Genomic DNA, 24,219 nt, shown 5'->3' on the forward strand with positions numbered 1-24,219 from the left:
TTGACTTCCAAGTAAATAACACTGTCAAGGCCCAGAAAAGTATGAAAGATGTTGTCAAAATAGTCCATGTGCCATCAGTGGCTCAACCATAATTTTACAAAGCTATGAGAATACTTTTTGTACACAAAGAAAACAAAAATAACAACTTTATTCAACAGTTTGTCTCCTCCGCATCACCATAGCGTATCCACGGGACGCAAACAGTGTACGCTGTTCTGTGTCAGACACAACACATGGATTCTTATTACACATTTATTTATGCTTTGATTCAAATGAAAAACAGTGTATCCGCGTCACCATAGCGCAATTTTAGAGAGTATCCCCTGGACACAAACAGTGTATGCTGTTCTCTCCCTGGTGAAAAAAACAGCTAAAACCAGGTTTAAGCTGGAAGTAGCTGGTTTTAGCTGGTCTCCCAGCCTGGCCAGGCTGTTTTTAGCTGGTGGTTTCCCAGCCTGACCAGGTAAGACCAGGCTGGGAAAGTGGCCAAAACCCCTATAAAACCAGCCTGCTGACCAGCTTAAACCAGCCAACCAGCCTAGGCTGGTTTTAGCTGTTTTTTTCACCAGGGAGAGAACAGCATACACTGTTTGCGTCCAGGGGATACTCTCTAAAATTGTGCTACGGTGACGCGGAGGAGACAAATTGTTAAATAAAGTCAAAAAGTTTTCTCATACCTTTTTCACAATGGTATGGCTAATATGAATGTAATAGTAAGCCCAGTGTTTCTCCTGTGTGATTGCATGGTAAATTACACTTTTGCTGCTGTTAATGCATATATAATATTGTTAATATTCTTATTAAACAATTATCATTTCAGTTATTGGCATATACTGTACTAATATGCCCGTGTGGTTAATGTTAATCAATTCCAACGTTTGATTCAATTCAATTTTTGTAACTTTTGTATGCTAAACAATTTTGGTATTTTGGGTTACCATTTAATGTCCAATATACAATGTTGGTCCTCGAGCAAAACTGAAAATTGAAATAATTGAAGTGAGAGTTTCTGAACCCCTTAACCATGTAGGCTTCCTTCCAAGCCTTGCGAGGGCATGTTTAGCTTCTTATTCATTGTTTTGTTGTTCAGGCTACAGCTGAGCTTTGGGGTTTAGCTAGGGACATGTTGTCAACTTATATTTGTTCTGTCTTTTGCAGGCGTGGTTACAGAGGTATGGCTACCTCCACCACACACAACCTAACATGGCCGTCCTGCGATCAGCCCAAACCATGTATTCTGCTATTGCTGCCATGCAGCACAAGTACGGACTAAACATCACAGGGACACTAGACAAGGATACTATAGAGTAAGTACTCCTAAGCACACATATATACAGTAAATTCATACACAAAATGCACAGACATACTGTACCTACCAGCTAGAACAAACCAGGCCTGTTCTCATGAAGGTGCGCCGTTTTTGTGTATGAAAATGGCCTTGCAATATGCCTAACCCTAAAATGCTTTTATTAGAACTGTTACAATAAATCTGGAATTTATGTGTTAATTTGATTAGACAACTGAGCAAATTCCGTCAGTTTAATTTACCTTGTAATAAATCACACTTTATAACGGAAAAATGACCTAAAATGACTCAGTTAATGTGCCAAGCAATAAATCCAACTTTATAATAAAGAAAAAACAAACCATTCTCTTACAAAACATGTCTTTTGCAACAGCTATTTGACCCTGTTACATTCTAAATGTTGCAGGGTTGAGTGTTACTGTGATAAAGGTCAACACAAAAATGGCTAGAATATCATCACACCACATGAGTAAACATAATGACATTTAGTCAAAAAAAAAAAAAAACTTTGATGTCACTTCCTCTGATATTATGGCAGAAGCAAAGAAAGAAACATTGAAACCATGTTATTTTACACTTAAAAATAAAGGCGCTTTAAAAGGTTCTTCACAGCGATGCCATAGAAGAACCATTTTTGGTTCCACAAAGAACCATTCAGATAAAGGTTCTTTAAAGAACCATCTCTTTTTTTTAACCTTTTTATAATCTGAAGAACCTTTTTTTGCCACAAAGAACCTTTTGTGAAACAGAAAGTTTTCCAAAATTTCAGTAAACACTAATCATTAGCTCTATCAAACAGTCCAGTATTTATTTTCCATGGCAGTTACATCAGTAGTAAGTAATGTGCATAATTTCTAGTTTGATTCAAATTAATCACCTTTTCTTTGGACTGAAAGTTTCAACCCTGGTCGCTGATGTTTAACTTGGACGCCATAAGCCATTTTCCAATCTAATGTTTTGAGAACATTTTCTACTGCTTGTGTAAGTTATTTGAAGAGGACTGCACTGTGTTATGAAGTATGAGCACTCTCTGTTTGACCTTGGAGTCAATTTTATTCAGTTCTTTTTATTCTCTTTGTGTCTTTATGTTATGATTTATTGATGACAAGTTGAAGACGAGGCACTGATTTTCACATTCAGTGATATAAATAAATATATTATCTTTTATCTGAACATCTTGTGCTAGTGTGTTTGTAATTGTCAATGAAAGTAAGCTGTAATGCTGAAATTATGTAACTTGGAGTAAAATAGAACAGCATGTTTCAAGAGCAATTTTCGATGACACTTGGGATATTGTGATTTTGATGACTATAATTTGGTGCTGAATGCCTGTGATATTGATGTTTTGTGCATAGAATGTTTTGTGTATCTCCAGCACTGTAATGCATTGACTTCAAGTATTGCAGAATATATGCAGTTGAGGTCTAAAGTTTACATACACCTTGCAGAATCTGCCAAATGTTAATTAATTAACCGAAATAAGAGGGATCATACAAAATGCATGTTAGTTTTGTATTTAGAGAGGTTTTTTTTTAACATAAAAAGATGTTTACATATAGTTCACAAGAGAAAATAATAGTTGATCCACAGCTGTGTGTGTTTTATTTGTTTAGTGATAGTTGTTCATGAGTTCCTTGTTTGTCCTAAACAGTTAAACTCCCTGTTGTTCTTCAGAAAAATCCTTTAGGACTCACAAATTCTTTGGTTTTTCAGCTTTTTTGTGTATTTGAACCCTTTCCAACAATGACTGTATGATTTTGAGATCCATCTTTTCTCACTGAGGACAACTGAGGAACTCATATGCAACTATTACAGAAGGTTCAAACACTCACTGATGCGCCAGAAGGAAAAATTATGTATTCAGAACTGGGGGGGGGGGGGGGGTGAAAACTTTTGAACAGAATGATTATGTATACATTTTTCTTATTTTGCCTAAAAATTATTTTGTTTGTTTTTTCATTTAGTATTTCCCTTCAGAAGCTACAGAAGATACTTACATGTTTCCCAGAAGACAAAATAAGTTAAATTTACCCTGATCTTCAAATTCTAAAAGTTTTCACCCCCTAGTTTTTAATGCATTGTGTTTCCTTGTGAAGCATCAGTGAGCTTTTAAACCTTCTGAACAGTTATGAATAGTTGCATAATCGTCCCTCAGATGTCCTCAGTGTGAAAAGATGGATCTCAGATTCATACAGTCATTGTTGGAAAGGGTTCAAATACGCAATAATGCTAAACAACAAATAGTTTGTGGGACCCAAAGGATTTTTCTGAAGAACAGCAAGCAGTTTAACTGTTCAGGACAAACAAGAAATATCTTATTCAGGTCAGTACTAAATAAAAAATAATTGTATGATCCCATTTGGTAAATTAATGAACTTTTTTAGGTTCTGTAAGGTCACACAAGAACACTGATTCATTTTAAAAATCTGATGAGTATTTTTGATGAATAAACACAAGCAGTTAGTTTTTAAATCCATTCAAATACTTATAGTTATGCCTTAAAGCAGCAACGTTAGCTAACCTACTTTTTCATTGTGATGAAGGGCAGAAATGACCTCACACCTCATCCCTTTGCTCTTATTTTCTCCTCTAGCTGGATGAAAAAGCCCAGATGTGGGGTACCAGACCTGCTTGAAGGCACATCTGGATCCCGCAGGAAGAAGCGCTATGCACTAACTGGACAGAAGTGGCAACGCACACACATCACATACAGGTTAGAGAGAGACATAATGCCTCTGTCAGTGTTAATGATTTAACAATTTGGTCTATAAATACAGCACAGACATTACCAGACAGAACTGTGAAATGAAATGCTGGAAATTTATAATGGAGCTTTAAATAAGTTGTCTTAAAGGGACAGTTGTCTATACCTGAGTAAGCTAGTGTTAAGAACCTTATACTGCTCTGACCTGCAAATTCATATTACATGAAGCTATTTGACCATTAGAAGCTTACATTTTGGATTTATTATTATTTGGATTTATTACAACGTTTGGTTGCTATTATTTGACTCTGTTGTCCTTGACCATTCTTTATTTTGGTTGATATCACTTCCTGTTTACATATCGTCTGACATCTTGTATGAATACTGGCCTCTATCTGATGTTTAATTCTTAAGATGAGTAACATTGTACTGAACCAAAACCTGATAGGTTGAAACAGACAGATGTCGCTCAAATCATCCTGTAACTGCCATCCTATATGCTGCACTGCACTGAAGACACAGCCAAGCATATAATAACCTCTAGCATTCATTCTTTAACCTTCAAGAAACATATTTGAATTCCCCAAAGATTACCTTCTAAAGGGCTTGGAGGAAATAGAGTGTTCTCTCACCTCAATTTAGACTTTCCCGGTTACAGCGGCCGATAACGGAAATGATTTATTCAAATCCTGCTTTTTTTAATTGATGGGCCACCTATGCAAATGGAATGTAAATGAAGACAGGCTTGGCAGTGAGTGACTGGCCTCTATAGAGAAAAGTCAGCTGAGATTTTCAGGGCCTCTCAGTCTGTTAGAGGAAGATAAAGACTTCAATGTGGGAAATTTAGCAGAGATGCCAGTCTAAGGGCAGTTGGTGCAGTTCACTTTGGAAATTAAAATGCTCTCTCTTTTCTGTGATATTAACACATAATAGTGAGTTTTTTTTTTTACTATGACATTTGATAGTGATGGATTTTGATCATAGTGAAGGTTTTGATATTAATATCTTATTAAATCTGAAAAAAAAAAGAAAAAGAAAAAAACTCATCTAGACACAGTTTCAAAAACATATATGAAACAAAGTATTGCTGAAGATACTACAGACACGCTAACAGAGACAAATTCCCTCTGGTACCAGAGGAAACTGCATACATTTTTGCTTAATGAGACAACATTAGTAAGACAAATTAAGTTAGTAAGACAAATGAGCACTTAGTAAGACAAATTAATTTTGAAATTAAAGTAAAACATATATTATAATGTGTGTGTGTGTGTGTGTGTGTGTGTGTGTGTGGGCATGTTTTTGTGACATATCAGGACACAAATGTGTGTAATAACATGGGTATGACATAGGTATTACAAGGAGAGGGTGACTTATGAGGACATTGCCCATGTCCCCACTTTTCAAAAGGCTTATAAATCATACAGAATACGTTTTTTTGAGAATGTAAAGATATGCACAGTCTCCTGTGAGGGCTAGGTTTAGGTGTAGGGAAGGTGTAGGGTGATAGAAAGTACGGTTTGTACAGTATAAAAACCATTACGTCTATGGAATGTCCCCACAATTCACAAAAACAAACATGTGTGTGTGTGTGTGTGTGTGTGTGTGTGTGTGTGTGTGTGTGTGTGTGTGTGTGTGTGTGTGTGTTGGTTTTTGTGGTTTACAAGGACTTTTGACCTGAATACACACCAGCATTACAGGGACATTTGGGTTTATGAGGACAGGGACCATGTCCTTATAATTCCGGCAATGTAGAAGCCATTTTCTAAGTCCCAGGAACTCCCTCTCAAATTTTGGCGCCATGTCCTAATATACCACAAAACCCTGAAATCTTACTATACACTGTGTATCTCTGAACTCGAGAGTGCGCCCCTGGAGCCGGGACCCGGTACAACATCTGCGTCATCAAAAATTTGCATATTACACGCAAGTGTAAGTTTTGAGGCCGCTGATTGGCTAGATCGGTAACGTGGGCGGGAAATCGCGAAAACAAGATGGCGTCGGTGGGCGTGGCTTCAGCCCGCTTTAGTGCACAGCAGAGCCATATAAAAAGAGAGTTGCGACACGCTTTGATCTCGCCGCCGCACGGTCACGTGGTTCATGGAGCTCTCAATAGTTCCAAACAGCTCCGCGCTGTCAATGTGTTTGAATGGAGTTAAATAGGATAGACAGCAGTTTTACTTTATTTGCAGCAATTTCGAGTAATTATTAACACATAATGTGCATTGATTGTGTATTAATAACTTCTCTGAATACGCTTTACAATCGCATTTTATTCTGGGGAGTGATAAAGAGACATAATTAATATGTTCTCATACTCTTTGGCAGTCAAATGTGACCAAACACCTTAAGTGTAACTTTTATTCAATTAAATAACTGTAATATATATAGTTAAGTTCTATTTAGTAAATATTTTGAGGAGGTTTTTTTTGTACTTAATATGTGCAATAATGATCCTGACCATTTAAAAAATAACATTTTCTAATATAGTATTTAGATTACAGTTAGTGTAATATTTAAGGTTAAATACATCTGCATGTGTATTTGGACATGATCAAACACCTTTTTTATACAGTATGTTTCGATTTAACGATTTAATGTTAAATTTAAAAAAAGTAATTTACTCTTTTTTTATGATATTCAAATATACAACATAAGTGAATATTATAAAAAATGGCATTTAACATAATAGAAAAGATGAAAATAATGTTTAAAAAACACAAGGTAACGAATTGCATTCAGCATACATTTTTATCGTGTTTCTTGAATGCAGTCTTTACTGAAACTCATTCAACCTCCTACAGTGAGAGAAAGATTGCAGAAAGACTAAAAACATAAAAATATGACAACTAGTATCTGGTTATGGTCCCTATTACGGTGTTTCTCACGTTATCCAGCTGCATTTACAGTTTAACTGTTTATTTTTTAACGATAAACATTAACTATAACACGCTTCATAAAACACCACTATTGGCCAGTTTTCCGAGAGGTCAACTGATGCGTTAAAATGTAAAGAAATGCAGTAATTTCTTCAATATACTTGCGACTGTGCTTGAGAAGCGGTGAAATGAATGTGCTTCAATGGAGGAGCTATTGGTTGTTTGGAACTATTGACAGCTCCATGACACGCTTTACTTCCGCATTCCTCAGTTCCTATGGAAGCCTATGGGAGTGTCGCAACTCTCTTTTTATATGGCTCTGGTGCACAGTATCTTATAACATGTAAGTTAATGCAATTTAGATTATAAACCGAACCACACATTTAATTACTAGGCTTCATCACAATTATATATTAAATACATATTAGTATTAGTATTTAATTTTATATTAGTATTTTACAATTCGTTTATATTATAATCGTCGTGGTCTAATCAGAGGTCAATTTCCTGTTTGGACCGGACGCTGTTTAAGTGAAGACATCTGTGCTGTGGACCTGTAAGTTTGAAGCGACTGTAATGTAAAAGGTAAGTTATATTTTGTTTAATCGAATCTTTAAAAAGTTTATGGCTCACGTTGGCTTGTTTGTGCATGTTTTGTAAGCGCATCAGAGCTCGTTTTACAATTTTAAAGCAGCTAGCGCGTGATGCTAACGGTGCTAGCGAATTTCTACTGATTGCTTTCATTTGCAATATAGTTTTAACTGTTTTGTAAAATAGCATATCTGTAATAATAATCTGCTGGGGTATAAGAGATTAATAAACAAAGAGATGTGCATGTTTTACTCCTGAATAGTAACTTGCACTATCAGTCAAAACGATTTTTTTAAAGTCTCTTCTGCTCACCAAGCCTGCATTTATTTGATCCAAAATACAGCCAGAATAGCAGTAATATCGTAATTTTTTTGTATTATTCAAAGCTGAATTTTCAGCATAATTACTCCAATCTTTAGAGTCTCATGATCCTTCAGAAATCATTATAATATGCTGATTTGGTGCTCAAAAGATCTCTTCCTCTCTGTACATTTTTTATATATAAAACTTTATGAATGTCTTTATCACCTTTCATAAATTTAAAGTGTCCTTGTTAAATAAAAGTATTAATTTATGTATGTATTAATAATAATGTATTTATGTCTCCCTGAAATGCTGATGAAATTAAATTCTGATCTTTGGATCTTTATATTTAGCAAAGAGTCCTGGAAACAAATTACCCTACTGTTTTAAATATTGATAATAGTAATCATCAGAAATGTTTCGTGAGCAGCAAATCAGTATATTGGAATGATTTCTGAAGGATCACGTGACACTGAAGACTGGTGTGATTATGCTGAAAATTCATCTTGAATCACAGCAACACAATCAATTCAATCCATTTAAAATGTATTCAAACAGAAAATGGTTATTTTAAAGAGTAAACACATTTCAAAATTGTACAGATTTTGCTTTGGTTCAAATAAATGCAGGTTTGGTCTTAGTCTTAAAAATAAAAATCTTTTGGTTCAAAAACTTTTGACTGGTAGTGTATATTTCATCCCTGTAGAACTGTCAGTCTTAATGTGAAAACAAAATTACTGAATTATCTCAAATGAAATGCAGTGGTCAGTATTATTGAGGGTATTTTTCTATATGAGCAGACACATCAAATAATGACCGAGGTGAAAAGACGAAGAAGAAAACTCAAACCAGTCGAGGAGGCCATACAGTTTGCAATTGTGAAGAAGGACAAACATGGGCTTGAGGGCAGATTCATCAGTGAGTTTAAAGGTGAGTTAAATGTTCTGATTGATTATAGTTATAGGGTTAGTTCACTTAAAAATGGGTGTCCTCCAATAATATGACCACTACACAAAATGCAATTCACCAAGACAGATTCCTATTTTCTACTGACTTCCATGGTATTTATTTCAATGCTGTGGATGTCAGTGGGGACCAGCATTTGATGGGGAGTAAATCATAACAGGATTTTAATTTTTGGGTGAACTATTCCTTTAATGAACAGATTTCAGAATTGCTTAGAAACAAATGTAAACATAGATTGCCACAGTTATTTGAGACTGAATTCTGTTTAAGAGCACAGATGAGTGAGTCATAATCACCTACAGGACAGCTAACACAAGCACTATGGCACCATAGTCTCTCTTATGCACAGAAATGCTTGAACTAGTTGTTACTGAGATACTGAGTTACCTCTGTCCCGGTAATAACTAGTGTCCTCATAAACCAGGCTTTTGTCAAACTAACACAACACACTGAGATTCTTCAGTCAGATATCAAGAATATGTGATGATGGTCCTCATAAAACAGGTGTAAAGCTTCACACAAACTGACGTACTGTAATGAACACACATGTAATGCAGAAAAAGACATCATTACACTGAGTAATATTTAAATATTGATTTGAAAAATAAATATTGTGCTTTTATTTGTGCATTATCATGTTAAAATAAAAGCAAGGTTTTGAAGTCATTTTAAATCATTATTTCATTACATTACCAATTGTCTATGCATTTATTCCTTGGATATATTTCTCACATTCTGTTGGATTGATATTGTTCTGTATCTCATAGAGAAAGTGTTTCTGTATGTAAAGTGGTGTTCTAATTTTCAGATAACTCCTAAGACCCAGCTGTCCTCAGACACCAATGATTGTGGTGCGGTTGCTGTGGGACTAGATGAGGTAAATGTAGTTGTGCTGCAAGAGAATGATCATATGAAGCAAAGACATGTTTGTGAGATCTACGCTGTTAAATCAATGATACAAATGTCCAATTTTGTTTCATAGACTCTTAAAGAGGTTGAACCACCCACTCTTGAACTGAACAATCTATCCCAGTCTGAAGTGCGAGATGTAGAGAAGGTAATGTTTTTCTTTTTTTTCTTTCAATTTACAGTTTTTTACAGACGCGAGGGCACATTTCTCAGTACTTAGGTCACTTTTGCAAAACTCTTCACACAGTGAGCACAACAGAAGTCTATGTGGCTAAACTGAGGATCAATTATCATTGTTTTGGCACAAAATGCATTTAATAAGTACATCTCTCAAATTTCATGAATTCTTTTCTCACTCAGACACAACAACTGCCAAAAATCTTTGTACGTACAGGACATTTTGCACATGCTTACATACTGTTTTCAAAACTGTTAAACTTATGTTCAAACAATAACACAATGCAAAACTGAATAAGATGGCAAAATTCAACAGCAATATTTTAAACATGTTTCAAATCTAAAAATGCAGTTTAACCAGCCACAGCTGTTTCTTATTGTAGATGAACATCTACACAGGTGTTACTCTTTCAATTTCGTTACAAAAGGAGACAACTGCTGAATAGGTTTGTATTGTGATGTAAACGTGGACCCAGCCAGAAATAGAAATAGATTCATTCCAGTAACATATATTGCAGTTATAAACAATATATATTGCAATTATAAACAGATGTGTCCTTGTTTTACACAAGAAAACACTGCGTAATGCTACGTGTTGTTAGTGTTTTTTAGCTCAGTGTTTTGTGGGTGACAAAGTGTGTTTGTTGGCTGTCAACCTTTTCTAGTGTTCTGGAAGAATGAGTTTATTTGAGACCTGAATAAAGTATTTTGGTAGATGTAGTGCATTTTGAATGTGAAATGAACTGCTTTGCCAAACTGAAAGTCGGTTTGGAGAATTGTGTGAAGAGTTTTGAAAAAGTGACCTAAGTATTGAGAAATGTGTCCTAGCGTCTGTAAAAAACTGTAAGTGTTCAGTGTTAATGGAGTCCAGTATTTGTGCTGCTACTGAAGGACTGGAAACGGACCATTTCCAAATCCTTTGTCTTTAAAAAATGTTTGTTTTTCTTTTAATTTCAGGTGACTCCTGAGATGGACCAATTTTAATTAGAGAATAAAGACTGTGTTGAGAAGGATATGGTGAAGGTAATAAAGAGCATTGCATAATTTTAGGAAATGTTAGTTTGGTATAGTAAGAAACATCTCCATATGACCCTTGCTTCTTTAATTATGTTTTCAGATCTCACCTGCCAAAGAACATGTTTTAAGTGAGGAGCAGAGCTTTTGTGCCCCCACTGAAGCAGTCGAGGAGGTATTCACATATTTTGGTTGAATTATTTACACTGTTTCCTATTATTTACCTATATTCTGGTAACCTGCCACAGTCTAATTCATCTGCCATAGTTTTATAATGAACCAAAAATATTTTACATTTTTGCAAAAAAAATTGTAATGTCTTTGATATTGTCTTATAGTGTCTTTGCCCATTGTTTTGGAAAAAAGAATGCAGTTCAATTAAATACATAGGTTGCATGTTTCAAAGGAATAATAATAGCAAGCATTTACGCAAGCACATGGCTACTCTCTCACAAATCCTAAACTTGAAGAATAATGAACTAGATCAGGTTGCCGATTTCTTAGGGCATAACATCCGTGTCAACCGTGACTTTACAGGCTGCCAGAAGTCACTACTCAGCTTGCTAGAATATCTAAGTTACTCCTAGCCATGGAAAAGGGATGTCTGCCTGGGCCCGTATGTATAAAGCTTCTCAGAGTCAAATTTTAGTCTTAAGTGTTTCAAAATTCTAAGAGTGACGTAATTTTATTCTTATTTCTGGACTTAAGATAAAGAGTGATTCATAAAAGTTCTTAAGTGTTAAGACTAGGTCTCAGCTCCTAAATTATTTAAGAGAGTTGGAGAGGTCTCCTAAGCTAGTTAGGAGTAACACAATGGCAGCAAAAAGGAGGAAACACACACTTTACAATCAACATATGACATATTGGAGTTATATGATGATATGGAGTTGATAAAATGATACAATCGTGACCATCAAGCATTCTTTAATGTATTTATTTTTGTAATTGACCAAGTAATAAGCATAATAACTTAATCCACTCTACAAATCAATGCTCTAGCTGCAATAATATGTTTGTTTGTTTATTTATTTTCACTGGAAAATTTGAAAGATTGTAAAAATGCAGCAAAGCACTGGTGATGACACAGTAAGCAGGGTCTTAAATATTGTGACACTAACCTCACCAAACACATCAGTGACCAAAAGTGATGTGTGGAGGGTTTTAATGACCTCACATTTCACTTAAACCATCAAAATATGATAAAAACACTGATCAATGTTGCTAACTGCTTTCAATTGAAAGTAGTTAAAACAGTCACACAATGTAGCTGATGAGGACATAATGGTGAGTTGACTGATCTATATAATATAAATATATCAGTGGGAGAGTGTTGTAATCTAGATAAGGTTTAGTCTCAAAGTCTCAAAAGGGGGAAGGACGTCAACAAATCTAGTGACAAAATCACTAAACGGTCACCATTGACATTGAATACAACATAATCAGTTATTAATTTTGTGTTGGACCTCTCTTGTTTTTGCATGTGTTCATAATTTCTTTGTAGGACAGCAATGCCAAAAATTTTTTTTTAGTAAAACACATTTTACTGCATTATTATCAAAAAAATAAAAGTAAAACAATTGACTCCAAGCAAATATGCAATATGCTTACAAAATCAGTAAGACTTTTTTCTCTCTCTTGGCCACAACTTAACGGCAGTTTATTGACTTTCCAACTGACCGTCAAACCATGCTGCAAAACAAGAAACTTTTAAGTTTGTGGGCTTTCTTTGAGTTCTTAGAGCTGTTCACATCATTGCTCCAACTGTAAATGAGGAGACATGGATTTCAAAGCATTAATAATAATTTGTGATAATTTTCTACAATGCAAAGCATTTGTTTAAATACACTGAAAGAGATTTAGATTCTTTATAAAAGTCTCCTACTCTTAAAAAAGTCCTACTTCTTACTAAGAATTTTTTGACACTTAAGTCAAAGTTTAAGACTACTCTTAAGAGCATTTCTTAGAAGTTTTATACATACGGCCCCTGATCTTCAGGGCAAATCACTTGATGATATTGAAGTTGAAGGTATGTCCATCCTAGAGTAGGCAGTACAGTGTAGATCTTTTAACACTCATAGGGACATTTAAAGAAACTCTATGTTCACTGTAGGACGTAGTGTAATTTGTCAGGTTTCATAAATGGTGTGGTTATGTTGTTTGATTTCTCAGTACAGGTGTACATGTTTCTCATGTTCTAAAAATTCATTTTTACTTCAAGATGAGATCAATATGACTGATTCCGGTGACAATGATCATGATGAAAGTGATTCCGATGATTCTGTGGCTGGAGCGGCAGGTGCTTCTAGTAGTGCTGGTATGTCACCAACAATATATGTTATATATCAATATATACATATTTATAAACATTTTATATATTTATAAAATACAGTTGTGGCCATAATTATTGGAACACTTGTATTTTCACCAGCTAAAAAAATGTTTTTAAGTTAGTTATTTCTGTCTTTTGCTGTAGTGTGTCAGTAGGAAATATCAATTTGCTTTTCCAGACATTCATTTTACCATTAATTGAAATAATCCATTGAGATTTTTGTTAGCACAAGCAGTTGGACAACAACCATTGCACCACACAGATCTCATCAAATCATCATCATCATCATCCAGTCTGTCTGGAATGACATGAAGAAACAGAACAAACTGAGATGGGCTAAATCCAGAAGGTTTTAAGAAACTTACCTGCAAAACTAGGCACAAGCTGCTTTAAATGCAAAGAATGGTCATCATGGATGATTTAATTTAGTTAATAGAAGTTAATTGATAAAGAAAATCTATTCATGACATCGTTTTTGACAAGCGTCCTCATTTTAGAGCATTTTTACACAATTTTAAACACCTAAAACGTTTAACAGTACTGTGGTTTTGCAGGTAGGTTTCTTGAAGACTTCTGGATTTAGCCTATCTCAGTTTGTTCCATTTCTTCATGTCATTGCAGACAGACTGGATCTCTGTGTGGAGCACTGGCTGTTGTCAGACTCCTTGTTAAAACAAAAATCTCACTGGATTATTACAGTTAATGGCAAATTGAATGTTTGGAAATGTAAACTGATATTTCCAACTGACACACTACAGCAAAATATAGAAATAACTGACTTAAAAGCATTTTTAGCTGGTGAAATTATGGCAACCACTGTCTATTTTAGTGCAACGTTTTAATCAGAATATAACTGAAATTAAGGATGTGTCAGTATTTTCTTTCTAGTCTGTATCAACAAGTTGATATTCATTTTCATGTTAAAGAGATATTTCATCTTTTATTGTGATAACGTGTCCTCTCGTGTCAACACAGCACTCATGTGTCGTGGTGCTCTCGTGAACTAGCTCTCTGGGCCTTGAACATGGTAGTTGTGTTGGCTGTCAATGGAGGGACATGAACCCTTCAGCTTTTATTATAAATATCTTCAGTTGTGTTCTGAAGTTGAGCAAATGTCTTACAGGTTTGAAACAACCTAAGTACAACTACTTAATGACTTGAATTGAAAATGAATTTTAATTTTTGGGTGAACTCTCTTTAAAGCCAAAAACTGATAAATGATTGTTTGAATTTAAGTAAAAAAAAAAATAATGTTTAGCAGGCAATATCCTTTTGAATGTGTTATTTGTAATGTTTTTTCTGTTTGACTTCTGAGTTTCCTGATCATTATTTAACTGATTTCTTGCAGCTGTTCAGGAGATGCCCATTGAGAGAACTTCTGTTCCTCAAGGTACCAGGGTTAAAATTACAATACTACTATCAATGTACAGTGGAATCAAAATTGGAGACCATCTATAAATACTTGATTTTTTTTGTTCTAAGATATATTGTTAATCTTTATTGCTTACAATTTGAAGGAACATTAGCTGTAGCTATATAAAAAAAAAATATATAGAAAAAATATTTTGTGGAAAACACTGATCAAAATTAGGGAACAGTAACCACTGTAGCAGGAAATATTACAGCTAAAATTAGAGTTTTGAGTGACTTGAGCACATCTGCATAGCAGGACATCACTGGTTTCTCAGATTGGACTGGTGTGATCTTGGTTCACTTCTTTTAACTGTAGGGGGTTTCTCAGCCATATTTTATTTGCTAAGGGTTTTCTAGAGATTTTGAGTTGGGTTTAGATCAGGACTCTGCTCTGGCCATTTCACTGAACATGACATAATATTTCCCATCTAAACTTACTCATCACTATGTGAAGTTTAGACCAGTTCTCCTCTATCCTCCCAACATGCTCATGAAGGTGAGAGGAGAGGTTTTGGGGGGACTTGAATGAATTACTGTCATTGTAAAGATGCAGTATTCAAGAAATCACAGATTTGGAATGAATAATTTCTCTTGCAGTAAAAATTAGAGTAATGCTGCCAGTTAAATAGGGTTTGTCATTTTATATATATGTATGTGTGTATGTATGTATGTATGTACTGTATGTATGTTATACTAATATTATTATATTATATAATGCAGTTAATAAAATAAACTTAAACACTGCCCTTCTACTCCTGTTAGGATAACTTCAAATATGACTAAGCGATGACCTTGACATTTAGGAAACTATAGCTCATTCTCTAATTTTGATCTCCACTGTAAGTACAAGCTAGTTACAATTTACTAAAGTTTTTTTATTATTATTATTATTATACAGACAATGACAGCGAAGATGAAGTGGAAAACCCACGGAGAGGACGAAGAGTGTGCTGGTCAAATGCTGAAATTACGGCTGTAATGAAGCAATGAATTGGCCACAATGACTAAGTGCCAGCAAGTGCGCATGTTTTGAAATTTGTCAATGCCACTTTTCTCCCTAAAATGGCATGCCATGCTTATAAAACATGCTAAAGACTGAAAGGGGGGAAAAAAACAAAACATTTTTGTTATTTAAAGGTGCAATTAAATTGCTTCTAAAAGACATTGACACTGGTCTTTTTTGTCGTCTTAGTTCTGTTATGTATTAAGATCAGGCACTCTTTATTCACCATGGTCTTGGTAATGCAGCATAGGGTCATGTTAGTGTGCTGTGTATTGACCTGTGCCAGTAAATCACATCTGTCCCTATAATGTTGGAAGATGTGCAGTTGTGTATTGTGTTTATGATCCGGCACTCTTTATTCACCTTGGTCTTGGTAATGCAGCATAGCGTCATGTCTGTGTGTTGTGTATGTACAAGTCCTTGTAAAACACATTGGTCTCTGTAATGCAGGGAATTGACATGATTTGTGTGTTGTAAAATGAGTGTCCTTATAAACCGGTAGGACCCTACAAATCCCAATTATGTAATGGGCGGGAACATTTCAGGAGGGGTGTGGCTGTCCCCAAGTACCACCAAAATATCAGGTTGTCATATTATCTGTTTAATTATGTGTAGAGGGAAGTCTAAGCCAGATTCTTCATCTGCAGACTAAAACAAAATTTTTGATAGTTTTATCATCTCTGTAGGGCATTGGGAAAGGTGTGTCCCCTTAAACCACCATACAACTGGTTTGGCACTCAAAGTCCTGCTAAACCACAAAAACCAGTATGTGTGTGTGTGTGTGTGTGTTTAGCAAATACAAGATATTGGTATGTACAAGATACAGTTAAAAAGTCAAAAGTTTACATACACCTTGCAAAATCTGCAAAATGTTAATTATTTTACAAAAATAAGAGGGATCGTACAAAATCCATGCTATTTTTTATTTAATACTGACCTGAATCAGATATTTCACATAAAAGATGTTTACATATAGAGTTAATTTTGTAAACATGACCCCGTTCAAAAGTTTACATACACTTGATTCTTAATACTGTGTTGTTACCTGAATGATCCACACATTCTTTGGTTTTTTAACATTTCTGAGAATTTGAACCCTTTCCAACAATTACTGTATGAATTTGAGATCCATCTTTTTACACTGAGGGCATCTGAGGGACTCATATGCAACTATTACAGAAGGTGCAAACACTCACTGATGCTTCAGAAGGAAACACAATGCATTTGCAATAGAATTTGAAGATCAGGAACAATTTAACTTATTTTGTCCTCTGTGATACATGTAAGTATCTTCTGTAGCTTCTGAAATGCCGTACTAAATAATATATTAATGCATCGTTTTTCCTTCTGGAGCATCAGTGTGCATTTGAACCTTCTGTAATAGTTGCATATGAATCCCTCAGTTGTCCTCAGTGTGAAAAGATGGATCTCTAAATCATACAGTCATTGTTGGAAAGGTTTCAAATACACAGAAATTCTGAAAAACCAAAGAATTTGTGGGACCTGAAAGATTTTTCTGAAGAACAGCAGACAGTTTAACTGTTCAGGACAAACAAGGTACTCATGATCAACTATCACTAAACAAAACAAAAAACACAGCTGTGGATCATTCAGGTAACAACATAGTATTAAGAATCAAGCATATGTAAACTTTTGAACAGGGTCATTTTTATAAGTTGAACTATTATTTTCTGTTGTGGACTACATGTAAAATACAAATACATAAACTACATGTTGTAAAATATCTTATTCAGGTTGGTACTAAATAAAAAAAAATAACATAATAAAATAATTAACATTTTGCAGATTCTGAAAGGTGTATGTAAACTTTTGAACTGTATATGATTAAACAAGAGCACCGAACTGAATTAAAAAAAAAAGAAAAGTTTGCTTAATTTATGGAAGAATTTGTTGTATCAACTTAAATTTGGACTGTTTTTAAGCAAACATAACACAATTAGCTATTTAAACCACTGAAGCTAAGCTTTAATAAACCTAAATACAGTGCTCTCCACTAATATTGGCACCCTTGGTAAATATGAGCAAAAGTGGATGTGGAAATAAATCTGCATTATTTGTCCTTTTGATCTTTCATTCAAAAAATTCACAAAATTCTAACCAGTCATTGAAGTAAATTAATAGAACCTAGGGGTGAAATCTCACTATGAAATAAATGTTTTTCTCTAGTTCATGTTGTTCCACTATTATTGGCACACAATTATAGCAACGTCATTTTCCCAAGATAACAGTTCTAAGTCTTCTCCAACAATGTCTAATGAGTTTGGAGAACACCTGACAAGAGATCAGAGGCCATTCCTTCAAACAGAATCTCTCTAGATTCTCCAGAATCTTTCTCTTCCCAGCTTCATGTTGGTGGTGCTTCTCTTCAGTTTCTATACAGGGGTTCAGGTCAGGGAACTGGGATGGCCATGGCTGAAAAAAACAGCATATGCTGGTAAGGTATGTTTTGGTGCTGGGATGCTGGTTTTAGCTGGTTTATGCTGGTCCTTTGCTGGTTTATGCTGGTCCTTTGCTGGTTTATGCTGGTCCTTGACCAGCAACATGACCAGCAAAAACCAGCAAAGGACCAGCATAAACCAGCAAAGGACCAGCATAAACCAGCTAAAACCAGCATCCCAGCACCAAAACATACCTTACCAGCATATGCTGGTTTTTTTCAGCAGGGAGGAGCTTCATTCTGTGCTCAGTGACACAATTTTGTATTGATTTTGATGTTTGTTTTGGATCATCATCCTGCTGGAAGATGCAACCATGGCCCATTATAAGATTTCTAACAGAGGCAGTCAGGTTTTGATTTTTTATTTGCTGGTATTTTATAGAATCCATGAAGCCATGTATCTAAACACGATGTCCAGGACCCCTGGCAGAAAAATAGGTCCACAACATTAAAGACCTAGCAGTATTTTTAACCGTGGGCATTGGGTACTTTTTTAACCCTGTCTGCACCAAAACCATCTGGAGGGTTAGCTGCCAAAAAGCTATTTTTTATTTTCATCTGACCATAGAAGCCAGTCCTGTTTGAAGTTCCAATCATGTCTGACAATTGAATATGCTGGAGTTTGCTAGAGAGCCAGGAGAATTTTTTCTTGAAACCCTCTGGAACAACATGTGGTGATGTAGGAGCTGTTTGATCATTTTATTTTAGGCTTTCTGACTCCAAGACTCAACAATTCTCTGCAATTCTCCAACTGTGATCCTTGGAGAGTCTTTAGCCACTCAAACTCTCCTCCTTATCGTGCATTAGGTTGATATAGACACGTCCTCTTCTAGGCAGATTTGTAACATCTTTAGTTGATTGGAACTTCTTAATTATTGCCCTGATGGTGGGAATGGGGATTTTCAATGCTTTAGCTCTTTTCTTACAGCCACTTTCTATTTTGTGAAGCTCAACAAACTTGTTCTGTACATCAGAACTACATTCTTTGGTTTTACTTCTTGTGATGGATGATTAAGGGAATTTGGCTTTTGTGTTCCTCATATTTATAATCCTGTGGAACAGAAAGTCATGACTGGACAATTTTATACTCCTAGCCACCCTGGTGTGCTAAAAAATGTAATATTAATGGGAACAGTACCGCCGCTCCCTATACGCAGAGTACGCAGTCTGCATAGGGCACCAAATCCCAGGGGGGCACCATCCCAGCTGCTCAAAAAAAATATTTTTATTATTTTATTATTTTTATTATTATTTATTTTAGTTTTTATATAGCCTTTTTTAATAATAAATTAATATTAATAATATACATATACAAATAAACAAAAATATAAACGTATAGGCTATATTGCATTTTCTGTGAACGCAGAGTAGGCTAGTAAGCACACGTGATGACGCGCAGCGACGCGCCTTAACCTCTGTTTACGGCTGCCTATTTGGCCAAAAATGATGATAATAATTGATGAACAATATGCCTGGTCCTGGAAAGAGACATCAACAGTCCGCCGCCGAGAAACGAAAGAAAAAAAAGCCCAAGATGAAGCCCGTGCATCACTTAGGTACGTTCATAATCCTGTGAAACTTTATTTTATTCTGTCAACGTTAATAGTGTTTTAATGTCGGTAATAATTTCACGACTAAGGCATCTTTCTTAATATGAATACAAGCAGATCTAAGTAAACAAAATGACTTAAAATGCATTATATTAAAACACAGAGGCAATTATGATTATTGATTAATAATGACCATATGGTGACATTAAATAACAGTGTTAGAATACATAATCTAATACAAAAGTAACAGTTTACATTACAATTTTAATAGAAATGCCTGAAAAGGGCACCAAAGGCCTGGTAAATACAGTTGTTACACTTACATGATGATCGAATTCCTTGTTTAATATTGATCATTTCCTCAACAAAAATATATGGACATCATAACCCTTGTCTGCTTTATTGTCAAAACTGCCACATGTACAGTGCATGTACAGGTAAAAACACAGAATAAAAATATATTTACAAAAATACAGACAAATACAAATATTATATATTCTATAAAACACAATTTACAAGCATGGATATGATAGAAAGATAGATAAAAAGGCAGATAACCATGGTTTTTATCATAGTAAAACTGCTTAATTTCCTTTTTGTATGATTCTGAGATTATTAAATCAATCAGACAACTGTATTAATAAAATCATAGCCATTGGAGGTAACTCTTTTTTGTTGATAAAACTCTTGCTCTTGATCTTGCTATTTCACTCTTTATTTACCTTTTTGACCAAAAATAACTTCCGTAATATTTGGGGGAGGGGGCACAAAAGTAAATTTCTGCTTAGGGCACCCATTTGGCCAGCAGCGGCCCTGAATGGGAATATACTTTAGAGATATTTTACTTAGACAAAGTTTTAGAAGTGCCAATAAATGACGTTTGATTAAACAAGGTTCAGGAGGAGCACGATCAGATAATCAACCCATTCGGCACAGGTGCAACCTGTTTAACCAATCATTCAATCAGCGCATCCTCTATATATTACCAGCCGTCTTACCTCCATCCAGCGACAGTTTCTTGGCATCCCTCCTCCACCCCTACTCCCCACTTCTAATCTGTTTCTATCCTACACTAGCAGGGGGAGTTCTCTGGGTCCGGCCTGTATTCCGGCTCGGAACCCTTCCCCCGGACAGCACGCCAAAATATGCTTAATACTCGCTCAAGCAGATTAGATGTAAGGGCGAACTCGTGAATTGTGGCCAACGTGAACTAGAGAAAAACATTTATTTCATAATGAGACCCCCCCCCCCCCCCATTTTCCATCGTTAGAATTTTGTGAATTTTTTAAATGAAAGATCTAAAGGATAAACGATGCAGATTTATTTTCAGTCACCTTTGCTCATATTTACTAAGCGTGCCAATATTAGTGGAGGGCACTGTATGTCTAATTCATGTATCAGATATTCAAACAATCTAAGGTTGTATAGATTTATAATAATGCACTAAAACAACATTTACCAAATGAAACAATAATAAACTTTGTAACAAAATTGTAAGAATGAAATTACAGAAATGGTTATTTATCTGCATTCTGTGCTTGTCAAATTACTTTATTTGCACATGAAAAGCCCTTTGGTTTTAAGGCAGCAGGGAGCAATAAAAATCCTAAATCAAGCTTAAATCAAACCATAAACTGCACTTTGCTGTGGCTTGGTGTATATTTTCACTAGTAAATATTGTTGTTCCTGTTTGTTTTGTTTTTAGCATTAAAAATGTCACTCCTAAAGTGGGAGCACGAGAAACGCATGAGGCCATTCGCCGGGCGTTTGACGTATGGCAAGGTGTCACACCACTGCGCTTTGAGGCCGTGCCCTACAGCGCTCTGGAGAGCGGCAAACGTGACGTCGACATCACCATCATCTTCGCTTCTGGTTTCCACGGTGACAGCTCTCCTTTTGATGGAGAAGGAGGCTTTCTGGCACACGCTTATTTTCCTGGGCCGGGCATAGGGGGCGACACACACTTTGACTCAGATGAACCCTGGACTCTGGGCAACCCAAACCATGATGGTGAGAGAACGGCAGGTTAGGCCACATTTTCAATTTCAACAATTAACAAACAAATGAAGTTGCTATTTTAGCAGGAATGCGAGAGTGACAGAGCAGCTAAATCATTAATGACATCTGGAGACTTTCACGAAGCACCATTGAAAAATAAATAACTTCACAATACGTAATAGCTAAAGCTAAAAGCAAGTCTGCAAAACAAGACTTTCCATTAAGGTAATTAGTGCTATAATTTACATGCTGAAATGAGTGTTTTAATTAACTGTGCTGTTTGTAGCTTTGTATACTAGGGGGAGAATTCACTAAATTGCTGGACCACCTGTTCATTGTATTTAAGTACAAAATCAGCACCATATTCTCAACCAGCTTAAAGGTGCAGACTATGTAATATTGACATCTAGTAGTTAAAACTGGTGCAGTTCAAATTCAAAATATTGTTTCTCCCACTCACTCCTCCTCAGACGCGATGCTCACAAAGATTGTCAGATTGAGGACATGGAACAGGAATGAGCACAGCTGACAATAAAAGGCAACACGCTTTACACTGCAAGTTTATGAGTTGATTTGTGTGCGTTTTAATATGCCTCTGATCATAGAGCTTTTTAGATGGATGCCAGAGCTTTTATGTTGGGTAGAATCTCTGAGTCAGTTCGTTTGCTGGCTTTAATGGCTTCAGTTTAGGGATGCACCGGAATGAAAATTCTTGGCCGAAACCGAAAACCGAAAAAGAGGAAACCAAGGCCGAAAACCGAAAACCGAAAAACCGAAATTATGCCAATTATTAGTACCATTACATTTATGGCTATGACTGTGTACTAATCTTACTAAAATCAAGGTATTGTAATTGCATAAATGAATATTAAAGTTTCAAAGACTAAATCAATTGTATTAATTTAAACAATTATTATCAATCAAGTATTATATTACTAAAATAACATTTACATATATTTTACTGCCTTTGTTTAAATTGTTTACATTTTTATAACACATTATCTTGTGGATCCATCAGTTCACATTTACAACTCTATGTGTTTCTCTTCCAGCAGGAGGCGCTTTCAGATTGGTAGTAAACAAAGCAGCGCAGCAAATGACTTTGAAATGTGCAGCGCATATTTATTCAATGGATAGCCTTATAAAGTTTCCCCGCAATTCTTTCAGTCCCCACATTTAAGACCACCTGAAATCATAATTAAGACTTTCTTAACCCCTAATAACACTGCAGCCATCAATGAAAATTAAGAGCTTTATTTCAAGAACCGACTTTCAAAAACAAACTTTACACAAAATACGTTTCTTTTTATTTTTTTCCAACCATGTTCGGAGCACAAGAAAAATATTAGGGGACTAAATTAATATCAGCATATGAAGTATAATGGTCTCTCATTGTCTCTGAGAGAAAGCACGTCAGATGCTGAAAGCACTGTCAGTTTTTACTTTCACTTTAACATATGTGACCATGGACCACAAAACCAGTCATAAGGTTAAATTTTACAAAACTGAGATGTATACATCATATGAAAGCTCAATAAATAGCTTTCTTTTGATGTATGGTTTGTTAAGATAGGACACTATTTGGCTGAGATACGTCTATTTGAATATCTGGAATCTGAGGGTGCAAAAAAATCAAAATACTGAGAAAATCACCTTTAAAGTTGTCCAAATTAAGTTCTTAATAATGCATTTTACTAATCAAAAATTACATTTTGATATATTTACAGTAGGAATTTTACCAAAAAATCTTCATAGAACATGATCTTTACTTGATTTTTGGCATAAAATAAAAAAAAAAAAAAATTTTTGCAATGTATTTTCGGCTATTGCTACAAATATACCCCAGCGACTTAAGACTGGTTTTGTGGTCCAAGGTCACATATTGCGCAGTTTTCACGTTGCTTGTGTGATATCCATTGGCTCACCTCCATGGTTTAAAACATAAATATTTATAAAAACACAGTATATAGAAAAGACATTTCTATATACTGTTTGACATTTTTTTCAGTGACGTTCTATGTGTTATAGTGTTAGTTCACCCAAAAATGAAAATTAGCCCATGATTTAGTCATCCTCAAGGCATCCTAGGTGTATATGACTTTCTTCTTTCAGACAAATCCAGTTGGAGTTACAGTATATTAAAGATTGTCCTGGCTCTTCCAAGCTTTATAAAGGCAGTGGGTGGGTGTTTTTGTTCGACATCTCAAAGTCCAATAAAGTGCATCCATTCATACTAAAAAGTGCTTCACACAGCTCCAGGGGCTGAATAAAGGCCTTCTGTAGTGAATCTATGCATTTTTTGTAAGAAAAATATCCATATTTAAAACATAATAACCACTTTTCTTTAGCTTGTGCTAACTGTCGTACACAGAAGCCATTGTGGGTGGATGCATTGCACATGCGCCATTGAGAACTGACGAATGCTGAAGTAGAGAGAGCAAAACAAAACACCGGCCATGAATTAGAAGTACAAAAGGAGGATTTGTAATGAAAACTGTCAGAGTATTTTGATATAACCCAATAGGAGACTGGTTTTCCTTTGCTAAAGTAAGGAAACTTTGGTTCTTTTGCTCCTGTCAACAAACGTTGGTTTTCGCGGGATCAACAGTGAATGTGCAA

The 24,219-nt window shown here is 35.3% G+C and overlaps 1 protein-coding gene across 2 annotated transcripts in view; it reads left to right on the forward strand.

Moving 5' to 3' along the window:
• Nucleotides 1–24,219, forward strand: part of mmp16b (matrix metallopeptidase 16b (membrane-inserted)) — a 54,386-nt gene that overhangs the window by 14,952 nt on the left and 15,215 nt on the right. The window contains exons 2-4 of one of the 2 annotated variants that reach the window (XM_073849029.1): nucleotides 1,159–1,307; nucleotides 3,900–4,019; nucleotides 21,308–21,627. In XM_073849029.1, the coding sequence (XP_073705130.1) occupies nucleotides 1,159–1,307; nucleotides 3,900–4,019; nucleotides 21,308–21,627 (589 nt within the window). The remainder of the gene's footprint in view (nucleotides 1–1,158; nucleotides 1,308–3,899; nucleotides 4,020–21,307; nucleotides 21,628–24,219) is intronic. The other variant, XM_073849030.1, reaches the window with a different exon arrangement.

The sequence above is a fragment of the Garra rufa genome, chromosome 10, assembly GCF_049309525.1.
Source record: "Garra rufa chromosome 10, GarRuf1.0, whole genome shotgun sequence".
Classification (NCBI taxonomy): Eukaryota; Metazoa; Chordata; class Actinopteri; order Cypriniformes; family Cyprinidae; genus Garra; species Garra rufa.